Source organism: Leptodactylus fuscus, chromosome 2, assembly GCF_031893055.1.
Source record: "Leptodactylus fuscus isolate aLepFus1 chromosome 2, aLepFus1.hap2, whole genome shotgun sequence".
NCBI lineage: Eukaryota > Metazoa > Chordata > Amphibia > Anura > Leptodactylidae > Leptodactylus > Leptodactylus fuscus.
In genome coordinates, this window is record NC_134266.1 from 270,891,732 (window position 1) to 270,913,560 (window position 21,829).

The 21,829-nt window shown below is 45.0% G+C and overlaps 1 protein-coding gene across 1 annotated transcript in view; it reads right to left on the reverse strand.

Annotated features, from left to right (window-relative positions):
* Positions 1-21,829, reverse strand: part of MYO7A (myosin VIIA) — a 70,111-nt gene that overhangs the window by 34,317 nt on the left and 13,965 nt on the right. The window contains exons 4-16 of the mRNA XM_075266236.1: positions 16,818-17,002; positions 16,349-16,470; positions 15,706-15,848; positions 15,271-15,384; positions 14,858-15,011; positions 14,591-14,667; positions 12,881-13,000; positions 12,072-12,214; positions 10,870-11,080; positions 9,660-9,795; positions 9,362-9,468; positions 6,396-6,452; positions 1,712-1,849 (exon numbers count right to left, since the gene is read on the reverse strand). Coding sequence (XP_075122337.1) covers positions 1,712-1,849; positions 6,396-6,452; positions 9,362-9,468; positions 9,660-9,795; positions 10,870-11,080; positions 12,072-12,214; positions 12,881-13,000; positions 14,591-14,667; positions 14,858-15,011; positions 15,271-15,384; positions 15,706-15,848; positions 16,349-16,470; positions 16,818-17,002 — 1,707 coding nt within the window. The remainder of the gene's footprint in view (positions 1-1,711; positions 1,850-6,395; positions 6,453-9,361; positions 9,469-9,659; positions 9,796-10,869; positions 11,081-12,071; positions 12,215-12,880; positions 13,001-14,590; positions 14,668-14,857; positions 15,012-15,270; positions 15,385-15,705; positions 15,849-16,348; positions 16,471-16,817; positions 17,003-21,829) is intronic.

The window sequence follows — 21,829 nt, forward strand, 5'->3', positions numbered from 1 at the left end:
CCTGTCATTATCCTGTACCCCAAGTATCAGTCTGTCATTATCCTGTACCCCAAGTATCAGCCTGTCATTACCCTGTACCCCAAGTATCAGCCTGTCATTACCCTGTACCCCAAGTATCAGCCTGTCATTACCCTGTACCCCAAGTGTCAGCCTGTCATTATCCTGTACACCAAGTATCAGCCTGTCATTATCCTGTACCCCAAGTATCAGCCTGTCATTATCCTGTACCCCAAGTATTAGCCTGTCATTATCCTGTACCCCAAGTATCAGCCTGTCATTATCCTGTACCCCAAGTATCAGCCTGTCATCCTGTACCCCAACGGTCAGCCTGTCATTATCCTGTACCCCAAGTATCAGCCTGTCATTATCCTGTACCCCAAGTGTCAGCTTGTCATTATCCTGTACCCCAAGTATCAGCCTGTCATTATCCTGTACCCCAAGTATCAGCCTGTCATTATCCTGTACCCCAAGTATCAGCCTGTCATTATCCTGTACCCCAAGTATCAGCCTGTCATTATCCTGTACCCCAAGTGTCAGCCTGTCATTATCCTGTACCCCAAGTGTCAGCTTGTCATTATCCTGTACCCCAAGTATCAGCCTGTCATTATCCTGTACCCCAAGTGTCAGTCTGTCATTATCCTGTACCCCAAGTGTCAGCCTGTCATTATCCTGTACCCCAAGTGTCAGCCTGTCATTATCCTGTACCCCAAGTATCAGCCTGTCATTATCCTGTACCCCAAGTATCAGCCTGTCATTATCCTGTACCCCAAGTGTCAGCCTGTCATTATCCTGTACCCCAAGTATCAGCCTGTCATTATCCTGTACCCCAAGTGTCAGCCTGTCATTATCCTGTACCCCGAGTATCAGCCTGTCATTATCCTGTACCCCAAGTATCAGCCTGTCATTATCCTGTACCCCAAGTATCAGCCTGTCATTATCCTGTACCCCGAGTATCAGCCTGTCATTATCCTGTACCCCGAGTATCAGCCTGTCATTATCCTGTACCCCAAGTATCAGCCTGTCATTATCCTGTACCCCAAGTATCAGCCTGTCATTATCCTGTACCCCAAGTATCAGCCTGTCATTATCCTGTACCCCAAGTATCAGCCTGTCATTATCCTGTACCCCAAGTATCAGCCTGTCATTATCCTGTACCCCAAGTGTCAGCCTGTCATTATCCTGTACCCCAAGTATCAGCCTGTCATTATCCTGTACCCCAAGTGTCAGCCTGTCATTATCCTGTACCCCAAGTATCAGCCTGTCATTATCCTGTACCCCAAGTGTCAGCAGATCCCTAAAATATATACAGAATAAAAAACACACATTAAGGAGCGTCAGTCATCCATCAATAATGATTTATGGCCACAAATGACACAGATTTAGGAGAAATGTCAACAACCATAAGTTTTGGCCTAAGGTCCTAACCCCTCCCTCTTCTATACGTCATTGGTAGGGAAACCTATAACACACCGGTCAGTCACATGTCATCATAAGAGATAGGGAAAGGCGCTGCATTTACATTATTTGGGGTATATGGACGCCATGGGCTTCTCCTTGGTATGCTGTGATCTGTAGTCCCTCAGCACTGGCTCCTTATCCAGGTTAACCCTCTCCATACTAGGCTGACTATACCTAGTCTTATGGATGGTGTAGGTAACGCAGGATGTAACATATACATAATAAGAAGTATTTGCCCCCTGAGGTGACTTACCATAGGCTTCTTGTATTCATTGGGCTTGATGCAGCGGACGAAGAAGGGCTGACAAACGCTGAGAGTTCTCATGAGCAGCTCCAGCGAGCGCTTGAACTGACTGCTCAGGGTGGGCGAGCGCTTCCTGGTCTCGGCCCCCTAGAACAAAAAAAAAAGAGAAATACATTGGAATTAGAAGCAAACAAATCTGTGTCAGGAAATGAAAGGATGATAAGAAGCTCTTCCTCCATTGTCACCAGAGGAAAGCACTGCCGAGTAACCCCTGCACTGCCAGGAGCATAGAGAACACTGCTGGGGCCGAGGCCGTATAACCCCTGCACTGCCAGGAGCATAGAGAACACTACCGGGGCTGAGGCCGTATAACCCCTGCACTGCCAGGAGCATAGAGAACACTACCGGGGCTGAGGCCGTATAACCCCTTCACTGCCAGGAGCATACAGAACACTGCTGGGGCCGAGGCCGTATAACCCCTGCACTGCCAGGAGCATACAGAACACTGCCAGGGCCGTATAACCCATGCACTGCCAGGAGCATGGAGAACACTGCCGGGCCGAAGCTTAATAACGCCTGCACCGCCAGGAGCATAGAGAACACTGCCGGGGCCGAAGCCGTATAACCCCTGCACTGCCAGGAGCATAGAGAACACTGCCGGGGCCGATGCTGTACAACCCCTGCACTGCCAGAAGCATAGAGAACACTGCCGGGGCCGATGCTGTACAACCCCTGCACTGCCAGGAGCATAGAGAACACTGCCAGGGCTGAGGCCGAATAACCCCTGCACTGCCATCAGCATAGAGAACACTGCCAGGGCCGAGGCCGTATATCCCCTGCACTGCCAGGAGCATAGAGAACACTGCCGGGGCTGAGGCCGTATAACCCATGCACTGCCAGGAGCATAGAGAACACTGCCAAGGCCGTATAATCCCTGCACTGCCAGGAGCATAGAGAACACTGCTGGGGCCAAGGCCGTATATAATCCCTGCACTGCCAGGAGCATAGAGAACACTGCCAGGGCCGAGGCCGTATATCCCCTGCACTGCCAGGAGCATACAGAACACTGCTGGGGCCGAGGCCGTATAACCCCTGCACTGCCAGTGCATAAAGAACACTGCCGGGGCCGAGGCCGTATAACCACTGCGCTGCCAGGAGCATAGAGAACACAGCTGGGGCCAGGGCCTTACAACCCCTGCACTGCCAGAAGCATAGAAAACACTGCCGGGGCCAAGGCCGAATAACCCCTGCACTGCCAGGAGAATAGAGAACACTGCCGGAGCCAAGGCCGAATAACCCCTGCGCTGCCAGGAGCATAGAGAACACTGCTGGGGACAAGGCCGAATAACCCCTGCACTGCCAGGAGCATAGAAAACACTGCCAGGGCCGAGTAACCCATGCATTGACAAGAGCATAGAGAACACTGCCGGGGCTGAGTAACCCCTGCACTGCCAGAAACATAGAGAACACTGCGGGGCCGAGGCCGTATAACCCATGCACTGCCAGGAGCATAGAGAACACTGCTGGAGCCGAGGCCGTATAACCCCTTCACTGCCAGGAGCATAGAGAACACTACCGGGGCTGAGGCCGTATAACCCCTTCACTGCCAGGAGCATAGAGAACACTGCGGGGGCCGAGGCCGTATAACCCCTGCACTGCCAGGTGCATAGAGAACACTGCCGGGGCCGAGGCCGTATAACCACTGCGCTGCCAGGAGCATAGAGAACTCTGCTGGGGCCGGGGCCGTACAACCCCTGCACTGCCAGGAGCATAGAAAACACTGCCGGGGCCAAGGCCGAATAACCCCAGCGCTGCCAGGAGCATACAGAACACTGCCAGGGCCGAGTAACCCCTGCATAGCATAGAGCATAGAGAACACTAGCAAGAGCATAGAGAACACTACTATATAGCCAGCACTTCCAGAGGGGCACATTAACCCCAGCACTGCTAGGAGAATAGGGAGCACTGCAGGACTGAAAGCATGGTGATATATAACACGTACACCGTATACACCACAATTACACACACTACAGCACATCACAATCACACGACATGCAGCGGTACGGTTGTCAGGAAGTGATTCTTCTTTTAATCCATCAGTAAATGTAATGGTCAGGAGAATCTCTCCACTTTTAAAGGTGAAAATTGAAATGGAAATTTATGAAGTTTTCTCATTTTAAAAACTCCCTTAGGCTGGGGTCCTACATGGCAGAAACGCTGCGGCAAAAAACGTGGCATTGTACAGTCCCTGCAAAGTGGTGGGACACTAGAGAATCTCATCCACACATACCTACCTTATACCTACAGAAACGCCGCTACTTTCCCTATAGCTATAATGGAAGCAGTAAGTCCGCAGAGGAAACCTCTACAGATTTTCTGTGAAAAGCGCTGCAGGAAAAACTGTGATGCGTTGCAACCGCGTTTTTTTTCCCGCAGCACTTTTTCGCTGTTGCTCGTTATGTGGAGTCATCGCCTCACGGTGTATATATATATACTGTAAGAATAGCTGGGACATACAGTATATTATAGGTATGCCTAACTCCCCTCATACATAAACCACTGATGGCAAAGGTGCTTTTTACCAAAGCAATTACAAAAAGCTGCAGTACCATTTATGGCCACTAGATGATACAGTGGGGCAGATTTCTTAAAGGGATCCTATCATTAAAACTCAATTTTTTCTCCTTAACATGTAGGAATAGCCTTAAGAAAGGCTATTCTTCTCCTATGTTTAGATGTCTTCTCCGCGCCGCCGTTCCGTATAAATCCCGCTTTTCGTTGGTATGCAAATGAGTTCTCTCGCAGCACTGGGGGCGGTCCCCAGTACTGAAACAGCACTGGAGGCGTGCCCAATGTTACTAGAGAACTGTCCAGCGCCGCCTCCATCTTCTTCAGGAACAGGCTCTTCTTCATGTCTTCTTCCGGCGCTGGCTTCAATCTTCTAGGCCTTGGGCAGCCGACTGCGCATGCCCGCTGGCCACAAGAAAATGGCTTACGATACTGTGTAAGCCATTTTCTTGTGGCCGGCGGGCATGCGCAGTCGGCTTTGCCTTAGGTCCGAGTCCTAGAAGTTTGAAGCCAGCGCCGGAAGAAGACGTGAAGAAGAGCCCGTTCCTGAAGAAGATGGAGGCGGCGCTGGAGAGTTCTCTCACAGCATTGGGGACGCCCCTAGTGCATGCCGACAAAAACTGGGATTTCTACCGAACGGCGGCCTGGAGAAGACATCTAAAGGTAGGAAAAGAATAGTCTATCTTAAGGCTATTCCAACATGTTAGGGACAAAAAAATTGAGGTTTAATGACAGGATCCCTTTGAACTATCTAAAAGCAAAACTGCCTTTGTTACATATATATCTGCCATTGTCTGCTCATTCAGACTATACTGTACATATAAGGATAGGCCATCAATATCAAAGTCCTTGAGATCCCCTTTAAGACACCCCCCCTCTCACAGCATGTGGTCACTCTTACATACAGTGAGGGAGAAAAACTGCAGCTGCATCCCCCTCCTCTCCCCTCCTCATAGTCTTTCATTTACTATACTAGATGGATTTTTCGGTTGCCAAGGAGGTATGTGAACATGTACAAGGGGAACATAAATAGCACGAGGAAGATGTCACTCACCCCTAAGAGAATATATTACTCCAGGGTGCAGAGGCGTATCATAAGGCTCCTGGGCCCTGATACAAAATCTGTATCATTTATACTACTGTCCTTCTCATATTGGGAAGAAACAACTTAAGATCCCGCTAAGACTCCAATGCCTGAGTGCAACCACATCCCCTGCGCCACCTAACAAGGCAGCGCAGGTACCAGGGGTGGTGGGTGCACTCTGCCTAGGGCTAAGCCATGACCCTCTATTACAATATATAGGCGGGTACCCTTTAAGCCCAAATGTCGTGTCCTCAGAGGTGCTAACAATAGAGTTATTATCGTATCTCAGTGATGATATAAAGCTGGGTTCCGGACAAAGGAAACAGGAAAAAACACCAGTCCCGAGGACGGCCGCCGCTATACGGACTTTCACTCTGAGTGATGAATGGGGGATACAGAAATAGTCCGGCTTATGTACAGAGCGCCGGCTGCTCCTCACCTCCATAATATGGGGTATGGAAGCGTAATACTGCCCCAATACACTGGGAGGATAGCCGCCTGCGAGGGGTGGCCTCTATGGTACTGTATATATGGCCGACCTATATCTCCAACCTAGGTGGTCACGTCGCATTGTGTTATGTTACATTATGTATTGTATTGTCATATAATAATATTTTGTATTGTGTTACGTTTTCTTATATTATGTTGTATTATCTTTTATGATGTTACACTGTATTATGTCCATTTGTCTTACGTTACATTGTGCTGTACTGTATTATTTTGTAATATATTACAGTATGTAATAATATCTTAGACTTTACTAGGTTATATTATGTTGTGTTATGTTTTGTAGCATTTTCTTGAGTACAATTGTGTTATATTACATTATGCTGCACTGTGTTATTTTATATTGGGTTCTATTATGTTGTCTTGTATTCTATGACAGTATTGTGTTATGTTACATTACACTCTATCGGAGTACGTCATATTATGTATTATGGAACGTCAGTGTTTATTCTCACTATTGTCACACAGTCTCAACCACTTGGCTTCAATACCATTCATCCACAATGAGGGGGGGAAGCAGAGACCTTCCATTACCTTTGCAGGAGGGGTAGATGATTGGCCAAAAGCACTGCTGGTATAGCCACAGAGAAACTACAGGACGGGGGCAAAGCGGAGAGGACAGAGAAACAGATAGAAGAGCGGTCAGTATAAGAGGATTAGTAGCTGTGAAGATATAATAGTCCCCCAGAGGGAGCCGCGCAGACGCCGAGGACACCGCCATATAATACCGGATTATTGTTACATAATGTCCTGCCAAGCACAACAACATGGGTGGAGGATGGAGAGGAACGTGCAATACGTGCGCTGTACCCCAAGAGTCATTGTCCTGTACCCCAAGTGTCATCCTGTCATTATCATGTACCCCGAGTATCAGACTGTCATTATCCTGTACCCCAAGTGTCAGCCTGTCATTATCCTGTACCCCAAGTGTCAGCCTGTCATTATTCTGTACCCCAAGTATCAGCCTGTCATTATCCTGTACCCCAAGTATCAGACTGTCATTACCCTGTACCCCAAGTGTCATCCTGTCATTATCATGTACCCCGAGTATCAGACTGTCATTATCCTGTACCCCAAGTATCAGCCTGTCATTATCCTGTACCCCGAGTATCAGCCTGTCATTATTCTGTACCCCAAGTATCAGCCTGTCATTATCCTGTACCCCAAGTATCAGACTGTCATTACCCTGTACCCCAAGTATCAGCCTGTCATTATCCTGTACCCCAAGTGTCAGCCTGTCATTATCCTGTACCCCGAGTATCAGCCTGTCATTACCCTGTACCCCAAGTATCAGCCTGTCATTACCCTGTACCCCGAGTATCAGCCTGTCATTATCCTGTACCCCAAGTATCAGCCTGTCATTACCCTGTACCCCAAGTGTCAGCCTGTCATTACCCTGTACCCCAAGTATCAGCCTGTCATTACCCTGTACCCCAAGTGTCAGCCTGTCATTATCCTGTACCCCAAGTGTCAGCCTGTCATTATCCCGTACCCCAAGTGTCAGCCTGTCATTATCCTGTACCCCAAGTGTCAGCCTGTCATTATCCTGTACCCCAAGTGTCAGCCTCTCATTATCCCGTACCCCAAGTGTCAGCCTGTCATTATCCTGTACCCCAAGTATCAGCCTGTCACTATCCTGTACCCCAAGTGTCAGCCTGTCATTATCCTGTACCCCAAGTATCAGCCTGTCACTATCCTGTACCCCAAGTGTCAGCCTGTCATTATCCTGTACCCCGAGTGTCAGCCTGTCATTATCCCGTACCCCAAGTATCAGCCTGTCATTATCCTGTACCCCAAGTATCAGCCTGTCATTATCCTGTACCCCAAGTATCAGCCTGTCATTATCCTGTACCCCAAGTGTCAGCCTGTCATTATCCTGTACCCCGAGTGTCAGCCTGTCATTATCCTGTACCCCAAGTGTCAGCCTGTCATTATCCTGTACCCCGAGTATCAGCCTGTCATTATCCTGTACCCCAAGTATCAGCCTGTCATTATTCTGTACCCCAAGTATCAGCCTGTCATTACCCTGTACCCCAAGTATCAGCCTGTCATTATCCTGTACCCCAAGTGTCAGCCTGTCATTATCCTGTACCCCAAGTATCAGCCTGTCATTATCCTGTACCCCAAGTATCAGCCTGTCATTATCCTTATCCCAAGTATCAGGGTGTCATTATCCTGTACCCCAAGTATCAGTCTGTCATTACCCTGTACCCCGAGTATCAGCCTGTCATTATCCTGTACCCCAAGTGTCAGGGTGTCATTATCCTGTACCCCAAGTATCAGTCTGTCATTACCCTGTACCCCGAGTATCAGCCTGTCATTATCCTGTACCCCAAGTATCAGCCTGTCATTACCCTGTACCCCAAGTGTCAGCCTGTCATTATCCCGTACCCCAAGTGTCAGCCTGTCATTATCCTGTACCCCAAGTATCAGCCTGTCATTATCCTGTACCCCAAGTATCAGCCTGTCATTATCCTGTACCCCAAGTATCAGCCTGTCATTACCCTGTACCCCAAGTATCAGCCTGTCATTATCCCGTACCCCAAGTGTCAGCCTGTCATTATCCCGTACCCCAAGTGTCAGCCTGTCATTATCCTGTACCCCAAGTATCAGCCTGTCATTATCCCATACCCCAAGTGTCAGCCTGTCATTATCCTGTACCCCAAGTATCAGCCTGTCATTATCCTGTACCCCAAGTGTCAGCCTGTCATTATCCTGTACCCCAAGTATCAGCCTGTCATTATCCTGTACCCCAAGTATCAGCCTGTCATTATCCTTATCCCAAGTGTCAGCCTGTCATTATCCTGTACCCCAAGTATCAGCCTGTCATTATCCTGTACCCCAAGTATCAGGCTGTCATTATCCTGTACCCCAAGTATCAGCCTGTCATTATCCTTATCCCAAGTATCAGCCTGTCATTATCCTGTACCCCAAGTATCAGCCTGTCATTATCCTGTACCCCAAGTATCAGGCTGTCATTATCCTGTACCCCAAGTATCAGGCTGTCATTATCTTGTACCCCAAGTATCAGCCTGTCATTATCCTTATCCCAAGTGTCAGCCTGTCATTATCCTGTACCCCAAGTATCAGCCTGTCATTATACTGTACCCCAAGTATCAGCCTGTCATTATCCTGTACCCCAAGTATCAGCCTGTCATTATCCTGTACCCCAAGTATCACCCTGTCATTATCCTGTACCCCAAGTATCAGCCTGTCATTATCCTGTACCCCAAGTATCAGCCTGTCATTATCCTGTACCCCAAGTATCAGCCTGTCATTATCCTGTACCCCAAGTATCAGCCTGTCATTATCCTGTGATGATATTATAAAGCTCTCTGACACCTCTGTAGTGTAGTATAATACTTCTATTGCGGTATTTGGATTCTTGTCCTCCCGGCAGTCAGTGACTACACAGTTACTTCTATTATTGCTGTATACCATCACACTCTCACTGTAAATATTCACATAAGCCCCGTCTGTACACGTTGGTGGAGATTTACCATGGCCACGTCTGCCTGAAATATCTGCTTGATGAATTTATTCTTGGAGGAGTGAACCAGCTGTATGATATCTCCATGAAGAGTGTCCCGATTCTTCTCTAGGAATCCTGCAATGGAGAGAACCAGAAATGTGACCATGACCACATATATACAGTATATACCTGTTGTATTGTGCTTGTGTCATTGTAATATACTGCATCGTGTTCTGTTCTGTTATATTGTTGTAATATTCTAGTTCTGCCATACATGTATTCATATCTCATATCCCATAAAGCAGGGACAAGGAGATTTTCCTCACCTTTTGTTTCATAGTAGACAATCCCGGCAAAGTGATTGATCCCAAATTGTGTCTCGTAGTTGTTTTTCGGGGGGATGTAGAAGGTGTTGAGCTTGTGCTGGCTGTTGAGTTTGTTCAGCATTGTGGTGTCTGTACCCTAAGAACCAAAAAAACCCATTATAATGTAATACCTATAACCGCACCACGTGCTCTATATATACAGTGTACATAGTGAATGTGCTAGAAAATCTGAGGAAGAAGGGTTTGGGCATTGCAGAAGACAGAAGCAGAGGGGCGATGGTACTGGTACTTTCTCTCCTCTGCAGGCCTTGATACTACTGCAGGACCTGCAAAGTGGTCACATGACCAGATCTGTGCAGGTTCTGAAGCCGGAGAACAAGGAGAAGCTGAGGTTTGAGTGTCTGGGGTCTGTGTTGTTTAAAGGGGCACTCTCCAGGTCTGGACGTCTGTATAAAGGCAATGTCTGGGAGTCATTAACAGGGGGACTGGTCTGGGGGTCTGTATTTATAATGTGGAAAATATGTATGTAATGTCTGGTGAACGAGACGCCAAAATCTTTGCACTGGGCAAACAAATGTGTGAAAACGGCGATTTTCTTGTCCTACAATGTCTCCCATAGTTTTTGGAATTTGGAAGGGATTTTCCTATGGTTGTAAAGCCGCCTCTTATACGGTAGCATAGACTTGACCACTGGAAGCCATATAACAAGTGAAAGAGGATCCATCTCCAGTTCTGAAATATCCACTGACATCCATCATCTGATTGGCGCTGTGACCCTGAGGGTTTTGATACTTTGTTTATCTGAATCTGTTCAGCTGTTCCACAGATATAAGCCCTGGTAGTGTTGATAGGGCGGTAACACTGTTTTTTCTGGGGGCGGGGTCTCTGTGTGCTGTATGTCGTGCACTGTTACCACCCACTTGACTAATATACCCTAATCTGTATCAACACTAGAAAGGCTTATATCTTTGGAATAGCTGAATGGATAGGGACCCCACATCAGCTGCACAAACGACCCCTAGGTTACATATACTGTTGGGTTAGACATTTTGATAAAGTATAACGGCATGTAAATACAACTAGTATAAGCTAAAGAAATCATATAAGGGTTGTACTCCATAGAACAGACATGAGATTAATAGGCTATGCCCTATTAACAGCAATATTTAGGGGCCAGGGATGGGCGTTGTTTGGGGGTTAGGTTTTGCACCTTTGGGAATTTGCTCTCCTCATCAATGAGTGAGATGATGTTCATGGGTTTGATGGCAATCATGTCCAGAGCGTCCTGGTTGTCCGTGAACTCGATGTGTTGCCAGTTGATGTTCTCCAGGTTGTATTCCTCCTGCTCCAGTTTAAAGACGTGACGGACAAAGAACTGCTGCAGGTTCTCATTGGCAAAGTTGATGCAAAGCTGCTCAAAACTGGAAAAATAGGTTATAATAGACACTGAGAATGATAGATAGATAGATAGATAGATAGATAGATAGATAGATAGATGATAGATAGATAGATAGATAGATAGGAGATAGATAGATAGATAGATAGATAGGAGATAGATAGATAGATAGATAGATGATAGATAGATAGATAGATAGATGATAGATAGATAGATAGATAGATAGATAGATAGATAGATAGATAGGAGATATATAGATAGATAGATAGATAGATAGATAGATAGATAGATAGATAGATATGGAGGGAGACAGATAGATAGATAGATAGGAGATAGATGGATAGATAGGAGATAGATAGATAGATAGATAGATAGATAGATAGGAGATAGATAGATAGATAGATAGATAGATAGATAGATAGGAGATAGATAGGAGATATATAGATAGATAGATAGATAGGAGATAGATAGATAGATAGATAGATAGATAGATAGATAGGAGATAGATAGATAGATAGATAGGAGATAGATAGATAGATTAGATAGATAGATAGATAGATAGATAGATAGATAGATAGATAGATAGATATGGAGGGAGATAGATAGATAGATAGATAGATAGATAGATAGATAGATAGATAGATAGGAGATAGATAGATAGATAGATAGATAGATAGGAGATAGATAGATAGATAGATAGATAGATAGATAGATAGATAGATAGGAGATAGATAGATAGATAGATAGATAGATAGATAGGAGATAGATAGATAGATAGATAGATAGATAGGAGATAGATAGATAGATAGATAGATAGATAGATAGATAGATAGGAGATAGATAGATAGATAGATAGATAGGAGATAGATAGATAGATAGATAGATAGATAGATAGATAGGAGATAGATAGATAGATAGATAGATAGATAGATAGATAGATAGATAGATAGGAGATAGATAGATATGAAAGTCTGCTGTCTGATCAGGTCACTTGATCTAAACAAGTCTATAATTACCTGTTTACAGTGAAGTTCTCAAACCCAAATATATCCAGTAGACCGATGGATCTCCGAACTATTTTTGGTTCGTGAGAAAGCGGCCTGTAAATAGCGGCATTGATCTTCTCCACAATCCAGACGAATAGTCGCCCATAAATTCCCTGTCATATACGAAATAATTTGATAAAATTACACCAAATTTATAAAAAAAAAAATGGTGCATGTGACTTAATATATGGGAGGCAGCTCTCTAGGAATACTTCTTTTTCTTCTTTACCAGTATAAATGGTACCTTATTTTGGCAAATGTGTCTCTGAATTATAAGCTACAGGGCTGCTGCTCCTAGGTACCCAAAAATCAGAGGTAACATGTTTGGAAATCTCGTAGTAATTGTTCAGATTCCCTATAGCACACCCGCAGGAGAAATGGAGTATTACATAGTTCTCAATTTCAACAACTGGCTGTCCATGAAATATACAGTCATGCTGGGTCCTCCAGAGAGAGACGCTGTTAGTTGTTGCTTTCTGCCCTGAATAATAATGAAGGATCTATGTCGGGGTTTCGTATTTAGACATTACATTTATAACATATTCTTTAAAGGATGCAAATAAAGCAAATCATGAGAGAAAACAATAAAAGTACTGGGCAGTGCAAAACTTGGTCTATCATTTAAAAGACTGCCGCCTGAATCTGACAATTGCCCCACAGTGCTACCTCACCTGATATACACAAGGGTTACCCAATGTAGCCAGAGCATGGCCAGCACACAATACATTAGACCCTTTTGGGTCTTTTATATCGTGTACAGAAAACAACCAGATAAATACCTTAACAAAGGCATCCCTGACATCCAAAGCTTGTTCCATGCTCAAGGGAGTGGACACGGTCTCTCCCCTAGTGATAATAGTCCTGCTGGTGAGACAATTCATCAAGTCTTGTGGCTCAACCTGTTGTTATGTAAGAAGGAAAAATTACTACAGGGAGGACAATGAAAAAAAAAGTCCCAGAAGTCAGTACTTTGGCCATATTTTTGGTTTATTGTATCTATGAACAAGAAAACTTACCCTATCTATAAAAATAAAACTACTATAATACTGCCCCTATGTACAAGAATATAACTACTATAACACTACCTCCTATGTACAAGAATATAACTACTATAATACTGCTCCTATGTACAAGAATATAACTACTATAATACTACCTCCTATGTACAAGAATATAACTACTATAATACTGCTCCTATGTACAAGAATATACCTACTATAATACTACTCCTATGTACAAGAATATAACTACTATAATACTACCTCCTATGTACAAGAATATAACTACTATAATACTGCTCCTATGTACAAGAATATAACTACTCTAATACTACTCCTATGTACAAGAATATACCTACTATAATACTACTCCTATGTACAAGAATATAACTACAGACAAAATGAATTGATAGAAGGATCCGCTCTACCAGGAATATTTCTTTAAAAAATAACTTTTAATCCATAATGATTAAAAAACACTCCATAGACAGGAACAAAAGTGCAAAAGTAGGAAAAAAGTGATTAAAACCGCATAGGTTTCATTGTGGCTGACATGTTTCGACACGTCTGTGTCTTACTCATAGCCCAATCTAGCTACTCTAATACTACTCCTATGTACAAGAATATAACTACTATAATACTGCTCCTATGTACAAGAATATAACTACTATAATACTGCTCCTATGTACAAGAATATACCTACTATAATACTGCCTCTATGTACAAGAATATAACTACTATAATACTGCTCCTATGTACAAGAATATAACTACTATAATACTGCCCCTATGTACAAGAATATAACTACTATAATACTGCCCCCTATGTACAAGAATATAACTACTATAATACTACCTCCTATGTACAAGAATATAACTACTATAATACTACTCCTATGTACAAGAATATAACTAGTATAATACTGCCCCCTATGTACAAGAATATAACTACTATAATACTACCTCCTATGTACAAGAATATAACTACTATAATACTACTCCTATGTACAAGAATATAACTACTATAATACTACTACTATGTACAAGAATATAACTACTATAATACTACCTCCTATGTACAAGAATATAACTACTATAATACTACTCCTATGTACAAGAATATAACTACTATAATACTGCCCCTATGTACAAGAATATAACTACTATAATACTGCTCCTATGTACAATAATATAACTACTATAATACTACTCCTATGTACAAGAATATAACTACTATAATACTACTCCTATGTACAAGAATATAACTACTATAATACTGCTCCTATGTACAAGAATATAACTACTATAATACTACTCCTATGTACAAGAATATAACTACTATAATACTGCTCCTATGTACAAGAATATAACTACTATAATACTGCTCCTATGTACAAGAATATAACTACTATAATATAATAACTGCCTGTATGTACAAGACAGTAGCTACTATATATACTGTGCCCCAGGTATAGATATACGTATAGCTCACCTCCAGGAGATTGGCCGCTGTTGTTAATGAGGTGGAATAAATCACTTCACAGGCGTCCAAGTTATCGTACATACGAGCTGCAGATATATAATGTCACCAGGATACAATATCACTATATATGTATATATATAATCTTTAGTAAATTGCTTATTGCGTGTGCTCAGCTCTTTGCATGTTTTCTCTCGGCTGTTCTCTAGCGAGTACTGTCTATATGGTTGTAGTACTGAGGGGCCCTTGAACTCTATACAGTAATACATGGGCCGTTACCTTCATAACGCAGGTTTCCCAAATGCAATATGGCAGCCAGAAGGCGGGAGATCTCCCAGTTCTCGGTATCAGTAAACATCAGGACTTTCATGGCAGAACGAATGTTGGCATATTCCTTACTGTCATCTCTGCCGTCACACGTGGTGCAGTTCCCCTGCAAGGAACATCAAGTGATTAGTAAAGGCCTAAAATATCTACGGTGTGGGAACGTGCTGGTTCACCTTATGGAGACATCGCTGGTGCAGGCAATGCTTCCTGGGAAAAGTATGCAAATTAGCTCTCTAGTGCCACCTGTAGGACACTACCCTGTATGAGCCATTGTCTCTGGCTTACAAAGAGTACAAGAAAGATCCTTCTAGGGCTCAGGATCTTTATCGTTGGTCTCTGGGCGCCTTATGAAGACCACCACTCACCATACAGAGGTAGTTGTAGTCCGTGGCTTTGCCAAGGCCCAGCTTCTTCTTCTGCTCTGGCGGCATCCCTTTCAGCATACAGTAGAAGACGTGGTAGTTCCTCTCATCTGAAGCCTAAAAGGAAAAACACAAAAAGTTATCTACTCATATAAAAACTGCCCTGTAAGGTCGAGGACCCGGAATCGCAACGACTAACCTGCTGCAGCCTACAGTAGCCTCATAGAGGATGAGACCAATCCACATGTTGTGGCAAAACCAGAGGGCAGGGGTCATCAAAGAACATCAGCCATCAAAGGAAGCCAGAAAGGAACGTTTTGCCACTCTTATTGTGGTCCGGATCACCTGTGGGCCCCCCTGGCTACTGGGCCCTCTTACCACTGTGACCCCAAGAGTTATGCCAGTGCAGTCCAGGTGATCAAAATACTATTTCCTTACCTGTCTGCAGACCCGAGACTTCTCTAGAAGATACTGCTCAATCTTGGCGCCCTCAATGGCTCCTTTCTTATTAAAATGGATGTCGATGTATTTCCCAAAGCGGCTGGAATTGTCGTTGCGAATTGTCTTGGCATTGCCAAATGCTGGAGGGTATCAATAAGAATATCAGATACTTGGAGAGAATCGGGGTCATGAATCAATATTGTAACTATTATAACGTATATCTGTTTAACCACGTCCCAATTTTTTTAAAAATGGTTGATACAGGAGGAATTAAGGGGGCGTGACTCAGTGCTCCCTGATATTGTCCAATCGGAGGCAGACGATGGAGAGCCCACAATCACGCCCCCTTAGAGTCAGGCACCAAAAATATCTGCACTGATTGCTCAGGAATGGTGGGGGATAGAGAAATACTTCCAACTATGCCAGAATCAGTGGGGCGGAGCCTAATAGGAGTGGGTGGAGATAGTGAAAGGTCCTTTACAGAAAGGTGAATTGCAGTCAATTTTTTAGGCCAAGGCATCTGTTCCCTGGACCATCTTGGTCCCCCACCCTGGTCGCTGGCGTAGATGGGTTAGTAAATTCCCCCCACTATCTTTTTCTGTATTGACAATTGATTTTTTGTGCCGTATTTCTAACTGACCCTCCAGGATGGGATTGGCTTCCAGGACTTGTTGCTCTATCCACGAGTGCTGGCCACTGATGGCTGCCAAGAACTGCAGGATCAGTTTGGTGCTCTCCGTTTTTCCAGCGCCGGATTCACCGCTGTAACAGATCACGAGGAAACAAACTCAACAACGAACAGGCACAAACTATTTTATAATAATCGCTACTTGCAGCCATCACTAGAGGGAGCTCAAGAGCTATTGCCTTATGTTCAATGGGTACAGTGTGCAGCTGGCGCCATCTAGTGGTGACTGCAGGAAGCCAGAATTTTACAAGGGGATTTGGAGCACTGTATCACAAAATCAGAAATTCCACTAATATATACATGATTTATCAAGATATTCACTTATATTTAATGAATTGTTAACTATTTGTATGCCCCCAAAAAAGCCTATTACCCCATAGGAGGGAGAGCTTGGACTGTGTCATGGGGGTGTTTTTCTCACCTAATGATACAACACTGGTCCTTACTGTTTCGCTGCATGTTGAAATAACAGTTGTCGGCTATGGCAAAGATGTGGGGGGGCATTTCTCCGATTTTTTTGTTGGTGTACAGGCGTATCTGGTCTGGAGTGTAGATGGGGAGCAGCTGGTAGGGGTTCACCGCTACTAAGATGGATCCGGTGTATGTCTGCAGGAAGAGAGAACAAGGCAAATAAGGGACATGGCGTTTATGCAGAAAGGACTGACGACACAGGGTTTCTTTTTGTAGTCTGTTACCATGAAGACACATTGGTCTGTATAGGGGAGATTATTTGCAAAGTTTAATGCCCAGATCCTATTAACGCCCTGGAACCCAAACAGTAGGACATTTTCAATCTCTCTCCGTCCCCTACTAAGGCTGTATTTACATGTCGGTGGCTCCATTAGTAGCCCCGCAGAGCAGATTCCCTTAAAAAAATGGACAAAATGGTGCATTGTGGGGTAAAACGATGACAGGTTTACCCGATTACAGACCCGTATTATAGATATACACCAATATAGTTCATCAAGTCTTCCTCTTTGGACTCTCTGCCCTTATTACAGCTATACCGAAAACGCCATTGTCTCCATAGGTACGTGACAATTTTTCAAATCGCAACATGTCCGCTGCAATTATTATTCTGCAATGTGTGGATGGGATTAGCCACGCTGCTGTTTTTGCTATGGCATCTCTGCTGTGTTTTCGCAACATGGCGCCACAGCCTGAAGAGGCCGCTGCCTGACTCCGGCACTCGGGGGCCATGACTGACGTTAAAAACATCAGTTGTGATATGTCTTCCCCAATGAGCTCCATTTGACGCCATTCACATCTGTCTATAGTTTTTCTGCTCCCATAAGGGTAAGTTCAGATGGGGTTTTTTTGGACCGGAACCTGAAGCAGAGGCTGCCTCAGGTTCCAGGCCAAAAGACGGGTAGCCGTGACTGAAAGCCGGTGCACTGCACCGACATCCAGCCGCGTGCTCCGCTCCGGATTAGGACCAATGAATGGGTGTGTCTTCAGGCCAAATCGCGAAGCAAAATGGTCGGAAGAATGAACACCTCGCTTCTTTTTCCAGGAGCCGGAACAAGCCGGCTCCCGGAAAAAGCTTCTGAGCGGCTCCCATTGATTTCTATGGGAGCCGTTGTTTTGGTCAGGATTTTGAGGCAAATACGACCTCAAAATCCTGACCAAAAATCTCTGTCTGAACTTACTCTTAGGTTAGTGCAGATGTGAACAGAGTCTAAGCACCTAGGTTTCATCTAAGGAATACCCCTTTAATACGTATACGTCCTTTATCTTTTATGGTCCAGATCTAGTACCTGAAAAATGGCTCAGTCAGTTTTTAGAAGCCCTTTTTGGCCCAGACAATGCCCACATTTGCTGCCATTGTTTATGATAATCCTTCACTGTCCGGGTAAATGTGAGGCAGTCGTCAGCTATGTCGGGGTTGTATACTTCGAAAATACAGCCATGTTAAATGGCACTTAGTAGGCCTCATTGCCCATGGTAACCAGTCACGGCTCTGCTTTTACTTCTTCAGTTGCTGAGGTAAAATGGACGCTGCGTGGTGACGGATTGCAATGGGCAACGAGGCCTATTTAACAGTAAGGCCCCGGTTCACACGGGGCAAGTGGGGGCGGATTATGGCGCTGAATACACCCCCTCACAATGGAGGTCTTTGGAGACCGCCAGCTTACTTTTTTTTCCGTGAGCAGCATGTTGCCGCTCATGGAAAAAAGAAACGAGCTGTCCTTTCTTGAGGCGGACTCCGCGGCTGATTCAGCCCCGACGTCTGCCTCGCACCAGCACCCTCCTGAGTAGGCTCATTCATTTAAACCTACTCCGGAGAGGGAAGCCGCGACAATTGTGGCAGGCGCATTTTGGCCCGAAAGTGACGTGGCTTCCCGCGTCACTCTCGGGGCCAAAATCCACCAATCTGCTCCCCATGTGAACAGTGGCCTAAGTTCTGAGCTTCAATTGTTCTTTTCTGATCTGTTACAGGGAAAAAAACCCAGAAATAACTGCGGCGCCGGATTTGTCACGTGATGGACCCCACTGACTTTAACTTATAGGGTTCCTGTCACGATCTCACCAACATGACACATGAAATGCCCACATATAATAGTGGATATGGGAAAGGTCCGCCAAGCCCGGGAGATTTGCCCACTCTTCTGGATTGCTAGGAGGCCACATTTTTTTGGAGGCGTTCACGTGATGTTTCAGGATGTTTCAAGATCTCAGGCATCCAATAAGGGCATAGACGGGGCGGATTATGGAGCAGAATCCACATCATAATCCGCCCCCTCCCAATGGTGGTCTATGTAGGCCGCCAGGCTACTTTTTTCCGTGAGCGGCATGTTGCTGCTCATGGAATAAAGAAGCGGGCTGCCCTTTCTTCAGTCGGACTCGTTGAGCCGCGGCGTCCGCCTTGCGGCAGCAACCTCCAGAGTTGGCCCATTCATTTGAGACTACTCCGGAGAGGGAAGCCGCAACTGTCGGAAACTGCAACAGTCGTGGCAGGCGGGTTTTGACCCAAGAGTGACGCGGCTCCCTGCGTCACTCTCGGTGCCAAAATCTGTGCTTCCGCTCCCCGTGTGAACTTACCCTACATGGGAACGCTGCGAGTGAAAACTGTGTAGACATAGCATCGCCTCAGCTCAGTATGGACTGACTGCATATTATATGGCTAAAATTACATTAACAATGGGAGCGTGCCGCCATGATTTTTTGGCTACGTCATCATCTCACTCACCAGGCGGCTGCTTCATGAGGCCTTACTCTTCGCCATGTGCTTTGGCAGTGTAGTAGCCATGTTGTTAATGGCCAGCACAATGATCCACTATTTTCTATGGTCCCCTATACACACCCATATATTATTATAGGAAACCAGGGGGAAAAACTGAAGAAAGGTCCTATTTCTGCGGGAAATCAATGGGTCCATGGAGGCCCAGGCCACCCACATTTCATCCATATGCCGTCTGCGCCATTTTTCCAATAACCAATTGCTGCACAGATTTGTGCCGATTTAGCCTTAGTGTTAGGCCACATGACCGAGTGTGCCAAACAACGAGGGCCCCAATGCGCCGTCCCGGTCCATATTATAGAGCAGGTTCTATCTTAGGGTGCATGCACACTACGTAACGCCGGGCGTGTATGAGAGCCGTACACGCCAGCGTTACAGCAGGGCTGCCGAACACTTCCCATTCACTTCAATGGGAGCGCTCGTAAACGCCGCTGTTACGAGCGCTCCCATTGAAGTGAATGGGAAGTGTTCGGCAGTCTGCTGTAATGCCGGCGTGTACGGCTCTCATACACGCCCGGCGTTACGTAGTGTGCATGCACCCTTACTCTGTGATATTGGACTGGATTAGTTTGAGTCCACTGTTTCGAACAGAAGGGTCTAGAGTATAAGACTGTCCAAAGCTGGAGAGACGCCAATATTTGGAAAGAGTGAAGGCACATTTGTTGGAACTATCGGTGGAGTTTCTGTGCCTCTGGTCCAATCTGAATAGACTCGACTATATCCAAAATGTTTTGCATGATAACACGATACAGGCAAGACACAGCCATTATGACATGTAGTATAGAATATATGGCATGCACATGAGATATTTACATGGATGTTATAATGGGATGTGAACATGCGGCAGACATGGAGAACATGCCATGAGGACCAACAAGCTGGAGAGATGCCTGCTCTGTACTTGATGGTTACTATAAACTCTGAGGAACTCCAAGACTGTGCAGGTCTTGGGTGCCAAGGAGTACTGGCATGGAAACAGGGTTTCCTATAGGTGATTTGTGCCATATGGTGGGTTCTTTCCCACACAAATAAGAATATTACAATTGTTGAATGTTCTAGAGAGGGGGCTGAAGTTTGGTGCCACCTACTGCAAGACTAGAAAGGTTATTGTGCTACGGAGATCACTTCCCTATCTTGCCTTGACCTACTGGTCTACATGTAAGTTTGGTGTTCATCACCTGCTTTTCTATATGTGCCAGCATCAAGTCCAGTACACCAGATGGACCAATAGGCAATGACTGCTGGGATACATGACCTATGTGACAAGCAGAATGGGAGATGAGGCAATGACCTGAGGCATAATGGTGGAAAGAAGAGGCAGTGACCTGAGGCATAATGGTGGAAAGAAGAGGCAGTGACCTGAGGCATAATGGTGGAAAGAAGCCATGATGGGAGATGGCGGCACTGCAGTATACTGCGGTATACTCACCCTCCCTCCACAGTTGGTCTTAGGAAAAAAGAATGGATGATATAATTATCAATCACTTTATATACACAGATCTGATTGTGAACTCTATGATCTAGAACAAGTACTAGTTGTGTGATTCATTGGTTCATTTGGTTACTGGAAAATGTCAACAAACTGCTGTTGATGGATCTTTCTTATAATCTGTCTCAATACTATTTGATCTTTATGTTTCTCCGTATTGTAGCATCACGGTATGCCCGGTATATCGCATGATGAAGACAAACAGTGTCCAAATTTATCAGCCCTATAATAGCATCCATTGGGGATCTGTCAAGGTTTCCATCATATTGGCAACAAGAATAGCACTGCATGCCGCGTTATTCTTGTGCCGGCAAACTTGACAAAATCCTCAGATGTAGAAGTGAAGATGAATGTAATATTTAATTGGGGGACAACTTCTTTAACCTCCACCAACTTCAGCTCTTTTAATATCCACCGCTCCACTGATTCTGTCACAGTTGGAATTTTTCCTCTAGTCCTCACCATTCCTGAGCAATCAGTTATGTTAGTTTTGATGTCTGATATGTTAACTAGACTCCCTAATATTAAGAGGGAGGAGCGGGCAAAGGAGGCGTGGCTCAGAGCTCTGACATAGTCTGGCTCTGATTGGCCCCTTGCCTGTTCCTGCCTGACCCCACCCACTTAACATTAGGGAGTCTAGTTCACATATCAGACATCAAAACTAACAGCACTGATTGCTCAGGAATGGTGAGGGCCAGAGAAA